This window comes from Nesoenas mayeri (assembly GCF_963082525.1).
Source record: "Nesoenas mayeri genome assembly, chromosome: Z".
In the NCBI taxonomy this organism is placed as follows: Eukaryota; Metazoa; Chordata; class Aves; order Columbiformes; family Columbidae; genus Nesoenas; species Nesoenas mayeri.
This window is the reverse complement of record NC_137542.1, coordinates 23,445,001-23,464,897: the sequence shown is the minus strand read 5'-3', so window position 1 is coordinate 23,464,897 and position 19,897 is coordinate 23,445,001. Positions and strand designations below refer to the sequence as shown.

The 19,897-nt window shown below is 40.5% G+C and overlaps 1 protein-coding gene across 4 annotated transcripts in view; it reads right to left on the bottom strand.

Annotated features, from left to right (window-relative positions):
- ZFAND5 (zinc finger AN1-type containing 5) overlaps nucleotides 1-19,510 on the bottom strand; it is a 28,680-nt gene extending 9,170 nt beyond the window's left edge. Inside the window, exons 1-7 of one of the 4 annotated variants that reach the window (XR_013923541.1) lie at nucleotides 19,286-19,510; nucleotides 15,672-15,838; nucleotides 15,142-15,253; nucleotides 14,629-14,726; nucleotides 6,460-6,585; nucleotides 5,983-6,202; nucleotides 1,325-1,443 (exon numbers count right to left, since the gene is read on the bottom strand). Coding sequence is in view for 2 of the 4 variants with exons in the window: in XM_080362759.1 (XP_080218885.1) it covers nucleotides 6,054-6,202; nucleotides 6,460-6,585; nucleotides 14,629-14,726; nucleotides 15,142-15,253; nucleotides 15,672-15,831 (645 nt within the window). In the remaining 2 variants the exon portion in view is untranslated. Of the gene's footprint in view, nucleotides 1-936; nucleotides 1,444-4,303; nucleotides 6,203-6,459; nucleotides 6,586-14,628; nucleotides 14,727-15,141; nucleotides 15,254-15,671; nucleotides 15,839-19,285 lie in introns of those variants that run through there. The other 3 variants (XR_013923542.1, XM_080362759.1, XM_080362760.1) reach the window with 3 other exon arrangements.
- Between the last annotated feature and the right edge of the window lie 387 nt (nucleotides 19,511-19,897).

Genomic DNA, 19,897 nt, shown 5'->3' with positions numbered 1-19,897 from the left:
AAACCCTTATATAACACCCAAAGCATCTTAAAATTGTGGATTTTTCCCTAACAGCACACTAAACCATGGTGAGGCTGACTGGCTGTGGGTATGGAGAAGAGTAAAACTAATTCAGACACAGCTGCATTTTGAAGTAGCTTAAGAAGTGGAGCAGCATGAAGATAAGGTGTCTTGAGTAAGTACACTTGGCTATCACAGTCAGTGACTCTAACTGCTTCCTTGGATTTAAACCTTTTTCATGAGCAAGACAGCCTTGGTTGTTAGTTTAGCAAAGATTGCAAACATCAAGCTTATGTTCAGTTGAATCATTTGAAATACGTAATGTTAACTGGAAGAAAAATGAAAAATATGAAGGAACTTTATACTTTAAGATTCCTTGATCCACACCCCCCATATGTATTAAAAAAAAAATAGGCGCAACAAAAGGAAAAAACAAAGAACTTGCTCTGTAGTCACAGTAGCGTAATTGAGAAAAGTCACCTGTGTGTGGATTCAAAATAGCACCACGCTGCAATGGTAGTAATTTAGCATTACAGGTATCCCAATGAGAACTTGGAAGGAGGGGGGGCTCTAGAAATGCCTTTACTTGGCATGGACAATGGGTAACCTCACTGTGAAATGCCTGTAGAGGGGGAGGTACTTCACCCTACAGACCTTTCAGGTGCCCATACAGTCAGTTAAGTGCAAGATTTAACCTGCCTTGGATCAGGACTAATCATACAATGTAGTCTACCCTGTATGCCTGTATTCTGTTGCAAGAGTAGATAAAATTATCATATTTATTCTTTATTTTCTCTCCATAATAAATAAACTTCAGTTTGTGATAACCAAACTTATTGCTCCTTAGGAATAAATGCTGTGAATTGTTTGAGGATACAGGGAGAAAAAAAGCTAGGACTACAAGAAGGCTTAGTAAATATACAGATACCTTACTTAGAGGCTTGAGCCAAAGTAGCATTCACACGAGAAAACCAGCTTCCAATACTACTACAATACTTGCCACAAGCTTGGTGGAAACAGACGCCAAAATGATATTGACATTAAAAAAAAATAAATCTGTCACCTACATCTTACCATCTAGTACAAAAGGCAAGGGTGAGACATGTCTTCTTCAGGAAGCTGTGACTTTTTTTTTTTTTTTTTTTAATAATAGTACAGATTTGTTATCTACACAAATAAGGAGTCAAGTCAGTGTCTTGGGTTGCCATTGTAGCTGTTGATCCTTGCATTTATTTCAGTCCTGCCATCTTTAACAGTTTTACACCTCTATTCTCATTTAATTTCAGTCACAGGCTGCTGATACTCTATTTTGCATCCCACATACCAAGACTTGCTTCTTCCACTGAACTGAATTCTTTATGAGTCAGAAATCTGGTCCTTGGTTCCATTTCATTGTGCTGATGTGTCCTTTCAAGCAGAATCAGTCTCTGTATTTTCTTCAGTCTAGCGAAAAGAAAACAAAACCAAGAACAAATGCTATTTCTTTTTTGGCCATGACTAAATTACTAGTACAATGGTCAATTTAAAGGCTGAAAAATGTTCTGCTGAAGTGTTTACAGTAGATTAAAGGGTAACTCAGGGCTGTGAAATGGCATTTAAAACTCTCTTCTGTTAGATATTGACTTCACAGTGGTGGTAACTAATCCTCACTGTACTCACACGGAGAACTTTTCTCCTAGGCTATGTTTTAACATTTCCACAAGTAGCCACTCTCATTTTTTCCAGCTTGGGTTTTCTAACTGCTCCCCTCAATTAACTGTTTGGGTTTGTCATGTATTAATTGCAATGGAATCCAGGTACTTTGGGGTGTACTGAAAGAGCCCTTTGTATCTTCTGAATCAGGGCACAGTCCATCAAATTTCCTAGGTGTTTAATTACAAAAAACATCAAGGGAGTCAGTAATAGGTCATTTGTGAGAAAAAGCATTTGCATTGTTTGGCTGGCTGCAAAACTAATAAAACAACCATTAAATCACACATCTATACAGAGAGCAAAGTTCCTTTGCTTACTGAAGCATTGCTATTTAACACACCTAGATACCTGAAACAAGCCAATTTCCTTACTGGAAATTTTCTCATTCAAGCACACCGTCAGGTGATGTTGTTGAGCTGCTTAGGAATGCTGAGAAACTGACATGTGTTTTGAGTCATTATATACACCAGGCACAAGTCAAAGCCTTATTAAGTATCCTTTGAGAGACTGACACTGAGACATGACAAATACAAGCGCCTAAGTTATGCCCTTACACTTGTGAATAACGACCTTCCAAAACACGTGTCCAAGTAACTCATGATCAGAAGCTCATTTCCAAAGGGCTAAGTACCAGGAAGGTAGTCAGAGCTTCTCAACTCCATGGCATCCTTATGCACCACATCCAGCAAAGCCATCTGGCAGCTCATCACCCTCACAGCAACAGGTTAGAAACAACACAGGAAGCTTGCCACTATGCTCCAAATTTCAGATTTAACAGTAACAGCTGTCAGTAAGTTTACTGAGAATCCTGCAGAACATAGTATTGCACAGCTGTAACACTATAGCTAGGCAAGCATTTCAGATTGAAGATTACGTTTTAGTCACCTAGCTGCTTTAATTTACTCATTTGTACGTTCCTTTTTGTGCCCTAAATAAAACATTTCCATAATGTGATAAACTTGTTTGGGACAGAGTAAGACGGTTCCCAGAACAGGGTGTTTTCTGTGTAAGTTATGAACACCTCAGTCTAACAGCCAAGTGGGACCAGTGTCATGTGAAGTGATCATCTTTCTTTCTTGGAAGATGGGTATATTATTCATAGGTGTTTGTCACTTTAAACTGAAAGAGCAAGTGACAGCAGTTTTATGAATGGCTTGTGTTTAGACACTATAGAAGACAGACTTTTTCTCAAAGCATTTTAGTACCACTCTGTTAAAATTGACTGTGACTGCCAGTCCCATGGGATTTAACTATTTCTTTTAGGAATACATACCAGTCTGCAAGTTGGGCAGTGGGGAGGAAGATCTGAAAGACTCTGCACCTACACGCTTTGCCAAGGAAGATGTACCAGTGTCTGCATCTAAGTTTAAATACTACTGCCTGCCCTCCATCCTTTGTTAGTACCTGCTCTTTATAAAGTATCTTCCCCTCCTCAGAGTGTTTGGCAAACCTCAGCAGAATTAGGGCTCCTGAAAGATTATAGGCACTATTTAAGTTATTAAAAGAACCAAGCTTGAGTACTTTTCAGTGTGAGCTCATTCCTTACTTAAGGACAATTTACATATGATAGTATTCATGATTTTACAGGACAATGAGGAATTTTTCATTCCATGCTTTCTGCCACAGGTCTACAACACATCTTCCCAAGTACAGCCTTTGTTCAGGTGAAAAAGCAGAGAAATTGAGACCATAATAAGCATTAACTACCAGTATCAGTACTATTACCTGTCCTAAAACATGACAGCATCAAAACTAGACCCCTTCTCCTCAAATTACAGTCACAGGGAGTTCTCAGGTCTGCACTCACAAAAAAAAGAAAAAAAAAAAAAATTAAAAACCCCAACCAACCAAAAAAACATTTATGCTGCAGTGGAGTGACTGAATTCACTTTAATACAATTATGATTTTGGTGCTTTAAAGCACTTCCATAACTAAGTCATAAAATTCATACTGGAAAATGAAGTCCCAGAGCATGCTTGTCTTCCACTATTGGTGGTATATACAGTGGCTGTAATAGTAACTTGTTATGAGTATCAGCTGACTGGTGGGATGCACAGTATCATTTCTGATATAAGCAATTTTTATGCATTATCCAGCAGTGAAGATGTCTTCCTCCAAAGGAACATGTGCTGTGTGCTCCATCCTTCTTCCCACGAAGAAGGACAAACATAGCATACTTCACATGTGTATTTGGATGCTGATCCTGCCTATAAATCTGCCCAGCTCTGCTGGTAAATATATGGACCGAATGGTGTAGTCAGTGTACTGTCTCTATTACAATGGATCTACTGGAAATAATTTTTTTAGGCAAACGAAAATAAGCTTTGAAGTTCATTGCCAATCTTTTCCTTCGCTCCCTTTAAGCACATGGTTGTTTGCTGGTATTTTTGGCAGGCCATCAAGCAGTTGTCTGTATTCCAGCTGCTCATGGAAGTCATCTTAAAAGACATTAGTATATCCTAACAAGAAATAAGGACATAGGCAGGCTTAAGCATAAAGATTATATCTATAAGAACTTAGTACTAACTTTGCACCTCAACCTCTACGTGGTCAGTTTCTGATGACAGCAATAACTAAAAGCAATGAACTATCACAAAAGGAAGTATTTCCTTCTGTACATTTTTATTATTTACATAATACAATATAGCATAGATGCTGGGTAGCATGATTATGTGCAATACATAAATACAAACTATCTGTACATGTTTGTATATCTAATAACTCAGAAGAAGAAAGTTAGAAGCAAAAACCTGTTGCTTTTAATAATGAAGTAAAAACTAAGAATGAATACTGCAACAAAAGTCAGAAGTTCAGGAGTAGTCCCTTGTGTACATACGTAATTATTTACAGATGAAAACAGGCATTACCACAACACTAGTCTAAACTGTACTTGTTTATATAAAAAACACAAGTCTCGTACATCACAAAAAACCCTTCCATTATAACACAGAAGTGATATTACCAGACAAGCATCAGTGAAGTATACTGCCTTTTCTAGAGTTGTTACTGTACAATGCTGTAGATAATGCAGCCCATGCAATACACCCAAGAACACTACAGTCCTATACCCAAGTACAATTAAAAATGGTAAAGCAGCCCTCCAAGAGTGGTTCCAGCTACCACTTAAGTCTACAGCAGCCACGTTGAATATGGTTTTCCATGCAGAATGATGCAACTGTTAACATTTAAAACTAGGGAAAAAAAACTCCTAATATTCTTTTCAACTCAGAGCACACAAAACCTAAGTAGTACATGAATAATAAACAGCTCTAATACTTCAGCAACTTAGTCAGACACATTGCTTGATAGAGCTGCTGTGGTATGTCTAAAAACATATGTGGCTTGTTTTTTTGTAAACCAATCTTAAAATATTGAGCTACACAACATTTTTATCTATGCAAGGGAAAGCGGACAACTCTATTGCAGGCTAATTCCTAAGTGCCTAGCAAGACATTTCCTTCAGGAATCTATTTTCATTATTTTAAAGTTAATGCAATCATCTTTTCCAAATAATTTTCTTATTGTATAAATCTGATTTTTTCCATTTTTCTCAGTGCAATTGATAAGTGACTGTCTTAAATATGGCATCAAAGGAGTCACATGGAAAAGATGAGGAGTAATGGGTACAAACTACTTCTGGAGAGATTCCAATTGGATACAAGAAGAAAATTTTTTACCATGAAAACAATTAGCCATTGGAATAATCTCCCCAGGGAAGCAGTGGATTCCCCAACACTGGACAATTTTAAGATTCAGCTGGAAAGGGTCATCGTGTCTAGACTGTGCTTTTGCTAGGAAAGGTTGGAACAGATGAACCTTGTGGTCCCTTCCAACCTGGTATTCCATGATCTTACTGGGCTGTTGGATCCCTCTACATAGCTTACATTCTGCTGGAAAACAATGGAGCATGGAAACTAAAATTAGAATGAGATTTTAACTGACAGAAGTACACTGCCAACCTTTTTGATGTATCCTTCTCCAAAACAGGCACATAACACTAGTCCATGATTATATACCTCAAACGTATCTCAAACAGCAGATCTGCTACAAACATACAGATAGCATATATCTGTTTGGCACTGTGAACTAGAGAGTCTGTCCTCTCTGCATGTGTGTATTCATGTGCAGGTTTCTGATCATCCAATTATATTCTGGGGAGGGCATATATATTTTCAAGGGCTGTATCAATCCAATTCTGCCTGTAACACACACCCAAACATTCTGAAATATCATGAAGACAGACAAGACTGAAAGTAAAACTTTGGAGAACAGAGGAAAACGGCCATGCACCTGCTCTTCCGTGTTTTCCTAGGACATATTCAAAACAGAACAAAGAGTCAGTCTTTTCACAGCAGGTTAATTTATATTCTCTGGACTTTTTCAGCCACCACAACTGGATTCTCTTTCCTGATTTTTTCTGCAGCTTCTGCTTTGTAATCATACGGGCAGTTATGCTTGTCAGAATAACGGTGAAGTCCACAAAATAAGTTTCCACATCGGCAGTCAATTCCTGTACACAGAAAAATAAGCAACATCACTAGGAAGCTTCATATTTAATTAAGTTGCAAATTAAGGTCTTAGTCACTACAAAGGGGGTATATGTTTGTCTTCTCTGACAGACAGAGTGAGAAAAACAAAGAGCTGTACTAAGTTGTTTGGATTCTGAAGAGGTAAGTAAGTTTAATGTCTACAGACATTTAATTGAGTTTAATCTAGCAAGAGGAAACATCATACAGATCTGTTCAAAACTGATGAAGTGTTTCATACCTGTAAGTCCAAGCTTCTTTCTGCACATGAAACATCTGTTCTTCTTTGGTTTGGGCAGTTCAGGAGTTCTCTCTTCACTCTGCGAAGTACTTGGCTGAGAAACTGATGGGCTTGGTTGAGTAACAACTGTTAAAGCAAGTAAAGGAAATAAAGGTTAAATTTCCTTTTCTTGAATTCACTAGCTATTCACTAGCATGTGTATTACTTAAGGATTAATTCCCCCTAGGACCCTGATGTTTGTTCTCTGAAGTACTACATAGAAATCCCTATTCCTGATTTACATTTTGTAGACTAGTCTAGGTACTCTATTCTTCCTTTTTGGCTCTATTCAAGACGAATTGGATTTTCCTCACAGTTCCACCAGCTAGGAAACGTAAGGCACTTATTTGTTACATCTACATAGGTGTATACTGTGGTTAAGGGCTTGAAAAGCACTGCAGAAGTTCTATGTACAAATTTAATATTAAAAAACCCCTCATATGATCAAGTAACATTTCATCTGAAACAGTAACAATATTGTCACAGCTAAGAGTTGCTGAACAGTGGGAATACAACTTTAGAGAATACAGCTAATAGGAACATATTTTAGAAGCAAATGAAATTCAGTAATAATGTGTTACTGTCACAGTACTGGGTTACTCTGCCACTATGCTTGTGAAGTCAAATGCCTAAACAGTTCACCAAGAGAGCAGCTACTGAGTCACTGATCCTGTGACACATCGAGAATACAATTACAAAACACACATAGTACAAAAGAGCCCTCATGTTTTTAATGCTTTTAGTAATTTAAAGAACAAAGTGCAGATTTACAATGACTATTTTGTATTTTTGTACCATATTCAGCTTTAGTGTTCAAACAGGTACAGTTAAAATAAATCATTTTTTACTTGCCTGTCATGAACACCTTCAGACAAACCTGAGTCACCTCTTAAGTTGCCTGAAGGATAAAAGTTTGTCCTTTTGCAAACCTGTTCATTTAGTTTTAAAAAGTATTCTTTCAATCAATCAATCAAATAAACTTTAATATCCTCCTTATATCCCAAATGAAACAGAGGAAAGCTGAGTGAGGTGTGTTTGTATACAACTTCAACACCTGCTCCTGGTACCACTTTCCTGAACACTGCCCAGCTGTATTATGACATCTATTGTTCTAAAATGGAACAAACTACAAAATGCATTATAGAATAAACTGAGTGACAAGCTCTCATAGGTAACAAGAAACCTTCAGTGCTCATCACCAAAAAAGATAATGTAGTAAAACAAGTTGCTAATATTTTCCTATATTTTACTTATATATTATGGCAACAGTCATAATGAACAAATAAGGCTACATACTATGTTTGTTTTGTCACCTTGCATAGTTTTTTCTTTTGTTTTAATTTGGGAAGTTCAATGTTAGTGCTATTTTGCCAAGTCTGAGGGATAAGAAAACTATTCTAATACAGCACTAGCACTACAATCGTTACTCCAAAAAGCACCATTACAGTAAACTGCTGCTGATTTTAGTTTTTTGAGAAAATTTCTTTGTTAATCAACATTTTCTAGATGAACAGGTATGATCCTCTGAACTTGTCCTTAAATCTCAAGGAAAACAGTGATCAGTATCAGGTAATCTATTCGATAGCCTGCAACCAAAAAACAGCTTGAAGACCAGCAACAGTGCACAAATAGTTTGCACAAATAGTGCAAACCTGTTGGATATCATCCAACCTGGTTAATGGCCACCAGCTATGGCCTTAAAAAAAATAGCATAAACACCCCCCTTTTTAGATATGTTATATTGCTTATTTGTTTAAAAATGAAATGTTAATCGTAAACCATGGGAGATGAAATAGAGGAACCAGAAATGCTTGCACACTTTGCTATCCAGGCAGAAGCTTCATCTGCAGCAGAACCAATTTATAAGTATGAGCCCTGGGAGCATGCATACTGTTTCAATCAGATGAAAAATAAAATGCAGAAGAAGCAGCAAATCAGTCATGACTTAAATCATTAAAGTCACTCAAAACATGCACTAAGAGAAAAAGTAGAGGAACAACCTCTATCACTGCCTAACATGTCAACAAGGAAGGAAAAGTAGAAATAGCAACTTCCCAGGAATCACCAAGGAAAAGAGATAGCCTAGTAAATCACTCTACCACAAAACAAAGACACTGAGAACAAATCCTTCTAAGGGAAAATGTTACCAGCTACTACAGGTATACTTACTTCCTTGCATAAAGAAATTGTGACAACTGACAGCCCAGGAACTGTAAAGTGAACCTAAGAATCTGTAGTGGCACATCTTGTGAAAGGGCTGCTACCATGACCCTTACCCCACAACTAAAACATGTTCCAAGAAAAAGCAGTACACAACATGCAGTAATGGGCACTAAAAAGTCCCCAGATATGATGGGACAAAGCTCCCTAAATCATAATTAAAATGTTCAATGTATTGCTCCCCATGAATAAAGGATTCTCTTATTCTTTTATGTCAGCAAAGTCTGATTATGAGATTTTATCATGTATATATACTTCTGAGTAGTGGCTAGGACAGGGACAAAGCTGCCTAACTGGTCTCTTACTTAAAGCACAGAACAAAGTCCTTTTTCATCAACCTGTGGCTCAGATGAAAAATACTGTAGATTGTAGTTGTTCTGCCATGACATCAGGAGCTAAAATAAATTCAGATACTATCCTGACAACGGCTTGTCACAGGCTTCCTTTAGCACAGAAGCCAAATCCAACTGGGCAAGTACAATTCCAGTGCTCCATATATTAAATTCATTTTATGCTGGAAGTTACAGAGGCAGAGTGCTCTCAATGATTGCTGTATGATCACCACGAATAACTGAACAAATGCTGAAGGTTGGAAAATAGTGGTTACTGTTACCTGTAGACCTGCTTCCTCAGTAACAGTGTTCAGATCAAGCAACCACCTCACTGCTAAAACAGGTTTTGTCACTTTAACTGAGTTTCCCTTGGCATGTACCCCTGTCCATCACCGTGGTCCTTTCCTTCTCAACCTTTGGTTCAAGATATTAACGGATCAAGTTTACTTTACTTGAATTTTACCAGACCAGTTCTATTACAAGGACAAAAAAGAAAAAACATAAAAGCAACAGATTTTCAGAACTGGGCTTTTATTAACTACTATTTTCATCTTAAATTATTAACTGTAGACATTGTAAGATGCATAACCACCATGCACAAAGATGACTATCACCAACCTGCTAATAAAGACTAACATAATCATAGTCTTGGAGATGTGCCTGAAAAAACCCTGCACAAATACAGGCATTGCATCATGAATTTGGGAAAATTTCCTTCACGTGTAGCCTGAAGATGCATCTTTACAAAAGTATGTGGGAACAGCAAGGCCACTGATGAGAGACATTAGGCACATGCAGCAGAAATGTCCTACAAGCTGGTCAGATGCCTAACTATCAAGTCACAGTGACTATGTGGGACCAGAACTTAAAATTCACTCTAAAACCCGCATTTTCAAAACTGACAGTAGTTTTCCTTACGTGAATTAGTACAGCTGCTGCAAAAGAGCACACCTACTGTAGGTATTTTCCCACTAAAAAGAAATGAATCCAATGTTTCTGCTGAACAAAACCTGAAGAAAATGACATAATCTTACTTTTTAATCCTCCCCATATCAGAAGTGACAAGAAAGGTCTACTAAAGTAATATCAAGAAGTTTTTAGAAGCTTCTCTAACTAAACAAAAATCAACCAAAATAAGATTCAAACAGCTTAAACTGCATGGCTGTCGTGGTACTTAGTAAATGGTAAGTATACCAGTGGAACAAAGTCTTGAAAGCACAAAAAAAGATTGACTTAAACATTCTGAATTGATTAAGCTAACTCCTGACTCCCATCATGGAAGAATGGGAAAAACTAAAACAAAGGAGAAAAAAGGTGAAGTCGAAAGGTACATCAGAAGACTGCACTTCTGCATTAGTGAACTAGAAAGCTTCACTATAGATTAGTGCAGTCCTTATACTGGGTGTTAACACAATGGACTCATATATAAAATTTTAGTCTGAAAAGACAGACAATACTTACGTATAATCAAGCTTCCTGAGCTTAAATACTTTATTTTTCAGGAACTACCCCAGTGTCCCTGATGAAAGGCAGCAGAATAAATTTCCATCATGTTTAATTTTATGTCAAAGAAAAGGAATAGAAATGTTCTGTAACTCATCTCCTACATGCCCAACTCTAACAGGTATATTGAATAGCTTTACTGTCAGATTAATACAATTTAAAGATATCCCACTTTCAGTATCCCACATAAATATGGTTTGTCACCATGCAGACTTGATGTCCATAGTATACCTCTGTTAAAATAATAATAGCACCCTATCACCAACGAGCACAGGACCAACAGCTGGGTCCCATCTTATTCTCCAAGCTGGACAGCTTCAAGGATCAGAAGAGATTACTTGTTCCATTTCAGAATTGCTTCAGTCAGGGGCATCTACTGAAGCTACAGCAGATATGGAAAACATGAAAACAAGCTATTTATTTTCAACACAAGACAGAGTTGTTATATCGGATAATTGTACCAACAGCCAGAAAGGAACTATCTACAGGTAGCAACATGATTAAAATATTATAGCCATGTGTCAAAAATACATCAGAATTAACAAGGCGCTCATTACAACAAGATCTAAGGAGCAACACGTAGTTACCACATTAAGCCTACCATCTCATAAGCTGTCTACTCAGCATCTTACAATATCTCCTGCAACACACTGTACACACACATAAAATGCACTAGTTCTATCTACAATATAAGCGAGGGTAACCCTCAGCAGGGTCTCAACCTGAGTGCAGGACAGCTGTAAAATAAGTCTAATCATATTAGCTTGGTAGAAAGTCAAGAGACAAGTGAGCCAACCAGCATTGCCTGCTGTCTTCTGAAGCTGCTTAATTCAGGAACAGAAGGGGTAAGCTACAACATAAATGGAATTATACAGTAAGTTAATAGTATTCAGATTTTAAAATACATAATTTACACAAGACTGTAATCAGTTCCATTTCTGGTTCACTTTCTTTATAAGTAGTGCTACTCTGCAGCTATGGCTTCACAAAATGACAGCTAATCACACTACTCCCTAAAACAGAGCTATTACTGGGTTTAAAAAAAAAACAACACAGAAAAACATGGAACAAAAACCCCACCCAAACCTCTGACACACACACTGATACTAATTATGTCTGGAAAGACTGCCAGACCTGACTGCACACTCATCATTCAGCAAGATAATTATTTACAAAAGCACAAGAAAATGCTAAAAACATTATATGCTTGAAATAATGATTGTTTAAACATACTTATTTCAAATAACATTTTAATTTTAGTGCTTACTATGTAACTCAAGTATCTTCCTTGTATGGGTCTTTCATTTCAACTTGAATACCTGCTAAAAAAACCTCTGCATTTCTTAAGGAGAGGCTCCACTATGCTTCACCAACTTGGTAATCTATTGCTCTGATAGCATAACACATGAAAAGGTGTTTACCTATAAAAAGTATTTTGTAAGTAATGCCCACTTTGGAATATGAGCTTGGACATAAAGGCTTTTAGATTTCTCTGGCTGATGAGCAGTTCAGATACAGAACTGCAAAAACATGCTATGATTCAATTATAAAATTGCAACAAACAAGTAAGATGAACTAAGAGACTAGAAGTTACAAGAAAACATAGCATATTAGACATGTGAATTACAACCAAACAGGTCAGTTACATCCATCATGCCTTTCTTCCTCCAAATGTTAAGACACAATTAGTTGTCTTAGCATCAGGTATGTTCTGAAGGAGAATCCAACAAGAAAAATAAGCCTATTAAGCTTCATTGTTTCATGCTTCTCAGGTTCACCACCTTCAAGTCATTTGCTTAAATTCCTACAGCAAACAAGTATAATTTTACGCTACAGACTGCTAAAAAAAAATAAAGTCAGTTGACCATTCTATTTTTCTATTTTTAATTTTCTGACTTGTAAGGGAAATATCCAGAATTTCATTTGCTAATGAAAATCTGGCAGAAGAGAATATGACTTAATACTGTTGAAGACACTAAAAGGAGAACAAGACACTTGGCTTGAAGGCTGCATTGTTTATTCATGATTTGTTACTATCTGAGAGATGGTTATGAAATTCAGTTTGCTAGGCTCTGTTTTCATTAACAATTCCATGACTGTAGCATTATCATAGAGAATTACACCTTACAGAAAGTATTAGGCTTTGCTGTTATGAGGCAATGTGATTTATTTACCATTGTTTCAGTTCATCCTTGAGAGAAGAGACCAACACATTGGATGGTGGTGGAAAAAGGAAGAGAAGAAAAATGCAACTAGATCAAGCATGACAGGAATTTTTATAAGTAGTCTAGGGCAACATCTCCTGCCTGCAAGACAGAGATCAATGTGCGACTGAATACAGCCAACACTTTGTGTATTTTAAATGTCCAGCAAAGCCTAGGAATACAGACACTAACCTATGCCAAATCATAACACTTAAAAGGGAACTCAAGCATTACAGGAACTGAGGCTGCCTCACAGATTTAGAGATATGTATTCAAAAAGTTGCACAAAGTTTTTTCCAGACATGTCTAAGTTTTCTGGTAGTTCATGTTCTCTGGTAGTTTTTCCAGTGATCTCTACTCAAGCTTGTGACAGCTTTTACTGGTTTCTACTTGTGATATTATTTACAGCAATACCTAAGTACCTTGAGCTGCTTTTGGATTTTTTCCCCGTACATTTTAATCAGAGTGCTGTGTGACACTACCTATCATACAGTGGACCCACAATACCTGAAAAGCAGGTAATATGTCAACAGTAACTGTAGATTGTCCTTTACACCTGGCAAAAGGACAAATTCCCACTGCCAGTTCTAATAAGAGTAAAGTCACATTACCATTTTATGTATTCCTCTTTCCTGCTTGCCACATTTCAGGTAGGAATTCATAACAAGGCAAGATGGGTTTATAAATACTGTAGCAAAGGCTAAATTCTTTCTCAGTTACATACAGAGAGCCTTTTCAGATTACATCAGTTATAGGAAGTCAATACTTGCAAAAATCTTCTCTCAGTCTACACATAACAAAAAACCCAATATATTGCGTAACTGTACTTTACATCACAGAATCTTGACTTAGCATGACCTATTGCAAATGGTAAAGTCCTCTGTACAAATACTGAGCAATTAAATATCAGGCGTTAGAGTAGTTTTGCTTACAAAGATATATCTAGAGAAAAATAATTTTCGTATAGGGCTGAGCAGCATCTTACACAATTTTCACCTCACTGCCTTCAAAACTGAAAAAAATTTATCTTCCGCATGAGTGAACAGACTTCCTACTAAACATCTTTTAGTGTTTCAAGACTGTTTCAGAACCATCAAATAAAAAAGCGTGGATATGTCTAAGTAGGAACAAGTATGTTGATACCCATTTGAACAAACTGATGTGAATTCAATCACTCACTAGTTGTAGCTAAGAAAGTTGCCCCTTCCTGCCTCCCTCCAAGAAATAGTTTACACTTCAAATTTTAACTACTACAGCTACAGCCTTCCAGTACAAGAATAAAGCTTTTAAATTCATACCCAGTAATTAAGGCTGCAAGTATACTACATCTGTGGAACAATGCTTTGGTTGTGTCTGATTATTCAGTTAGTTCAAGAACCCTAAACAGCTTTTGTTAGTATCTTTAACCCATGTATTCCTTTCCTCCACAGCCTCACTCCTCTGTAGAACTGAATTTATTAAGAACTCTGTTCTCTGAATACAACAAACCATTCTGACTGCCATAAGTCAGCAGGAATTGTACTGCTAGCTAATACACAGAAATCTCAACATTTTGACTTCAAAACTGAACACCTTGCCCAAACCCAAGTTTTGAGTGCCTTACTTTTTAAAACAAAGGTTTGGGAGACAAAACTTCCCTCCCACGTATCAATTGTTTGACTGACACTGAACATGCATCTTAAAACTCTACTGTGGCACTAGTCCGTTCTTCTTGACTCTGATGAGAGAGTATTCTTAAAGCATCCTGAACAATCATCTTAACAGTCCTTCAAGACCATCACCGTAACAGGAAATGCCTACTTTGAAAGTAAACAAACCGTTGGCTTCTATTAAGTCACCAGTTGTACCCAGTGTTACTCTGCAAAACACACCTGGCTCCATCTCTGTTTTCGGCGTTACTTTATCCTCTGTTGAAATGCTCATTTCTGTCATTTGCTGTGTGACAGGCAAAGCGGCAACAGGCACATTTCTGTTTAAGTACAGTGAAACACATAATTTACATTAGTTTTGCATTCAAAATAAAAGCTTAAACTGCCCAGATCCATTAATAAACTACCTGTACAATTTCTACTGATAGATGTTCCTGACCTCTGCTTCTACTATCTTCAAAACACATTTTATACTTTTAGTTTCGATAGAAGAAAACAGGCAAACCTGTAGCAGATATTTCTCCAGACAAATCAAAAACAATTTTTTAAATGTAGCAGTGCAACACCAAATATTTTAATTAGATTTCATTTACACAGATCTAAAAAGCACTGACTGGTAGACTGTCCTTTTTTCCTCTGCAGAAACTCACTATAACAGGGCAGAATTGCTGCAGGCCTTCAACTTGCTGCACACTCATAGGTCATTTAAACCTTGAAGAAATACCTTCATCTTACCTTGATTTTTCAGATGTGCTGCCAGCAGCACCTTCACAGTTGTTTAAGCTAGTGTCTGCTCTCTGTAGAGATGCAGTGTCTGAGGTAGGACTGTTGGAACCACTGGCTGTTCCTATGTAACAAGAATTTAACAAGTTAGTAATGAACAAATTACAAAATATATGTTAGTCAAATAGTCTCGTATACAGCTATGAACTATCTGCATACAGTCTTCTTGGCTACTGCAAATTACTTCTTACTTAAATACAGCCTATGCTGTTAGCAAACAATCAAAATCCAGAGACTGTATAAAAGCATGTTAATAGAACAAGCTAAGTGGAAAGCAAGTCATGGCTGAATGCCAAGTGGACCAGAACATACACAGCAATGTGTTTTTATCTTCACTGTGATTTACCGTAGTATTCTCTCTTATATTCATTGTTTTACTACTTAGTTTTCAGAAGTCCTCCTGAAAAATGTTTTGGGATTCCTTGTCATCTTCCATGTGTCTTATTTTAAAGGCATAATTAAAAAGAAAAAGAAACACACACCCTTACCCATTGGGCTAATTCTACCACCACTATTCTGCTGTCGCTGAAGATGCTCTTTGTAGCAAACAGAACACATTCCATTTGTCCTAGGATTTCCGTAAAATCCACATCCTGTACTACACAGCATAGGCCCTGGGGTCTGGTTTGTCTCCTGAGTCATCTCGATGCTGTAAATAAAACCAAGAACTGCATTAGGAGCTGGCATATCACCAAAATCAATTACATGGTTATAGAATTAAATATGTCTGCTCACCCAGGCCCCCAAAAGTGATATCAGCATTCTTAAAGAGTGTTATATGAATGTTAATATACCATTCAGTACTGCAATTGTATTGCTAGCTGACATAATTATGAACCCTTAAGGTAAGAAAAAGTGTCACCATATTGAAAAATAATGTACTTATCGGTTGCTGAGGTGCACATGCAGGTTATGACCAAATACAATTTGATAGCCAAAAATGCCCTTTATTACCAATCTCTGAGCACTAACAGGGGTATGCAGAACAAGCAAGACCCAGTTCACATCTACTAAACAGTTTTGTCAAATAACATAGCGTATTTTTTCCCCAACTCTGAGTAGAAGAGCCTCATTTTCAGTAATGTTGACCTTGGATCATTTTGATGCTAATTCCACTATTAGCAGTTCCTACTCTTACAGTACAGTACATTTGTCAAACAATAAAAATACCTAACGTATTGGCAGCAGTCATTTAATGTTTGTACTCCCATCTTTAGGAGTTTCCAAAACAAGGCAGTGAACACTGCTTAAATTGCTTTAAACCAGATACTGAGCAGCAACTGGCAACAACACATGTACAACAAGTCCTTCAACCAAGAATCTAAAGAGCATTTCTGAAACAAGTTTAGGTCAAGTCCCACTCTTCCAAGAGAAATGTAATTAACAACTTTAAACTGTTTAATATATTCTATTACAAGCCTACATATTAAAAACAAAACAAAAAGCCAGTTAAATAATTTGTCTTAATAAAGTTAGAGAAAGACTTCTGGGCCTCCGCAAGGCAAACAACACAAACTCTCTGCCATGAATTGCAAAAGTTAGGAATAAAAATACTTCACCTTCACTGCTGGTTAACCTCTGCAAAGCAAGGTTAGTAGAACAACTGAATAGCAACCAAATCCTTGATTCCCAAAGGTAGTAAAACTGGAACACAATAATCAAGCCATCTGCTACAAATAGAGAACATGTCAGAACACTGCACTTCTCCCAAAATTTAAATTTAGTAAAAGCACTGTACATGGCAGCTGTAGACATCTTAGCGTAATTTCTAGATTGCTGACTTCCTACTCTGGAACAGTCACAGTAAGAGAAATTTGACTGCTAATGCTTGTGAGAAGTCAAAAACGCTGAAAACTAATTTGCTATAGTGTATACAGAAATACTTATTTTAACTAAGAAAACCCACACTGCAAGTAGTAAACTTATGTTCCACTAGTATGACAACTGCAACTGGTAGCTTGCCTTTGTCTAGTTCAACCAAATTTCTGGGATCAAAGTAAACCCACAGCAGGAGAAAGTAAAGAAGCAACACTAATCTGTTTGCCTGATGATAGTCACGGGACCTCATTTTCCAGCTATAAATAGCTGCAGTATTTATGCTTTTATAACACCTTCCAGGTATAAATAGTTTCCCTTCAGGACTACAAAATAGTTTCACACTTATTCTGATACAGTTTTACCATCATACACACCAGTCAAGGGAGACACCAGAAATCACGACTCAACTACAGAAATCTAAAAAAATCTTGTCCTCTCTATTGTAGGCCCATGTCTACATAATGCAAATAAAGACTGAACTTCTGCCCTTTTATTAAGCAGGTAAGCTCAGAGCACTATCAAACTGCCACCACCCTCAACTGACTTGCTCCACTTCCAAATCAGCATGTTGCAAACAGGTTTCAGCACTTACTAAATCTAGCTTTAGGTGCTAATGCTAGTATTAACCTACTAGAAACGAGAGTCTCTTAGCTTATCGGTCAGCACGTTCCTCCGCTACGTGAAACGCATGCCCCCAGGTGAAAGGTCAAACTGTTGTTACCCAGTGCCGAAGAAGTCGCGCTTTTCCCGGCTCTGGAAGGTGCGCTGGGCGTCACCTGGGTTGCTTCTGAAACCAGCGGCCGCGCACTCACCCCGGCTGACCCTGATACCGCGAGAGCAGCCCCCGCAGCCGGGCGGGCCCGCCCGCCGCCGCGCGTCACGTGGGCGAATGCTGGCGCTTCCGCCTGTCAGCCGGCTGCGCGGGGCCGGGGCGCTCCGCCGGCCGCTGAAATCAGCCCCTATTTATATCGCCCGCGGCCCGCCGAGTCCCGGCTGGAGAAGGAGGCGGCGAAACCCGATTACCCTCTCCCTCCCAGGGCGAGCGGGGAGTGCGGATGATGAAATTCCATCTACAAAGTGCAGCATCACCAGCCCATCATCTCCCAACAGCGATTTTCGCCGGCAGCGCGCAAAGAGGACGGCTGCGTGCGACCGCGGGCCTGGCGGGCGGCCGCTGTTTCACAAATGCACCCCACAACCTTGCGGGTGGGTGGTTAAACCCAACCATCCCCCTTTAATGGGAGAAAAAAACCCCAAACAACAACCCATGAACCCCAAAAAAGATCCCGTTCTGCCACCAACACGAGCAGATCTTATCCTCAGGGATTCTCCTTCTTAGCCCTGGGACTTCCCGACAGCAAAAGCAGCCTTTTCAGCCAAAGAGTTATCTCCAACAGCACCTCACGCCGCTCACCCCCGCGGCTCCCAGCAAAACTCGGCAGGGAGTGTAAATCCCTACAGCGACCCGGGGCTCGCACCTAAGCTGCCCTTCCGCCCCCGAGGCGACGGCCGGGCCAGCCCGGCAGCGGCGGGCACGGCCCGGCTCCCTCCCGCAGGGCCCGCCGCTCCCGCCCGGCGAGCCCCCGCTTTAGCGTCACGAAGTAAATAAAGACCTCAACGCGCAGCGAAATCAACCATAAAACCCGGGAACTGCGTCAGCAATGGACTTGCTATCCCAAATACTTTCTTACCTCAACATCCTCCTCTCGAAGAGTTACCACAATTACACAACAGAAACACGACAACACAACAAAATGGGGCTTCACCGGGGCTACCTGGGGCACTGGCCCCTGCACGGCCGCGTTCGGGGGTAGCGGGGCGGAGGGATCGGTACGGTGGACAGGATGGGCGAGTCAAACAAAAGGGGAACGGCTGCCAAGAGCCCGCAGCGCGATACGTCGTAATGACCCCCGTGCCCTTCCCCCGCCTCGGACACCGAAACACAAAAGACCCGGAGGCTGCCGGGATGAGGGGCAGCGACGCTGGCCGGAGCTCCTCGGCGGGGCGGCGGCGCCGGGCCGCTCCTTGCAAACCCCTGAGTCACGCCGGGGCCGGCCGCCGCCAGGCCCCGCCGCCGGCCAGGAAAAGCTCACTACGTCGCCGCCGGCGCTGCCCCGCACCGGCCTGGCCCGCAGCCACCCTCCGTGCTGAGGGCCGGGTGGCAGGAGGCCGCCGGGAAAGGCGGAAGGCGGCAGGGTCGCCCGCGGGGAGGCCCGGTCATCCCCCGCTGACGTGAGGGCCCTGGAGAGACCAGCCCAGCCCACCGCTCTCCACCTACCTGTTCCCGGCGGGGTCCTGAAACCCCGCGGTGAGTGTCGGAGAAGTCGATGCCTGTGGCTCCGAGGGGCTGCCGGGAGCGCGGGGACGGCGGGCGCGGAGCTGGCGGCGCCGCCGCCGCCGCTTCCCTCCTTTGTTCCCGCAACGGCGGCGGCGCGAGGCTCGACGCGCAGTGCGCGGAGGGCGGGCGGCGGAAAGGCGCCGTTCCTGGTGACGTTATAGAGCTACGTCCGTGCCGGGAGGCAGGGAGACGTGTGCAGAGCGGACGCCCCGCCCCGCATGGGGGAGTGGCCGCGGCTGCAGGAGGCGGCAGGGGCCGCGGGGCGGGGCGGGGCGGCCGTCGGAGTGCGACTCTGCTCGGGAGAGCATCGGGGCGGGTGCACGGCGGCGGCTGGCGGAGTGGGCGCGCTTGCATTGGTCTTCGAGCGTGCTGTTTACGCGTGCCCTGGCTGGATCCCCTCGGTTCATGTCAGCTTACGATTTCTTACGGGTAAAGCGATGCTGAGTACACGAGAAGTAGGCGTTGGGCAACTTTTCAGGGGCTGTCAGACCCCACGAGTGGGCTGTTGTGACCGCCTGCTGAGGGGTGGTTCCTTTCTGCTAGATGACGGTG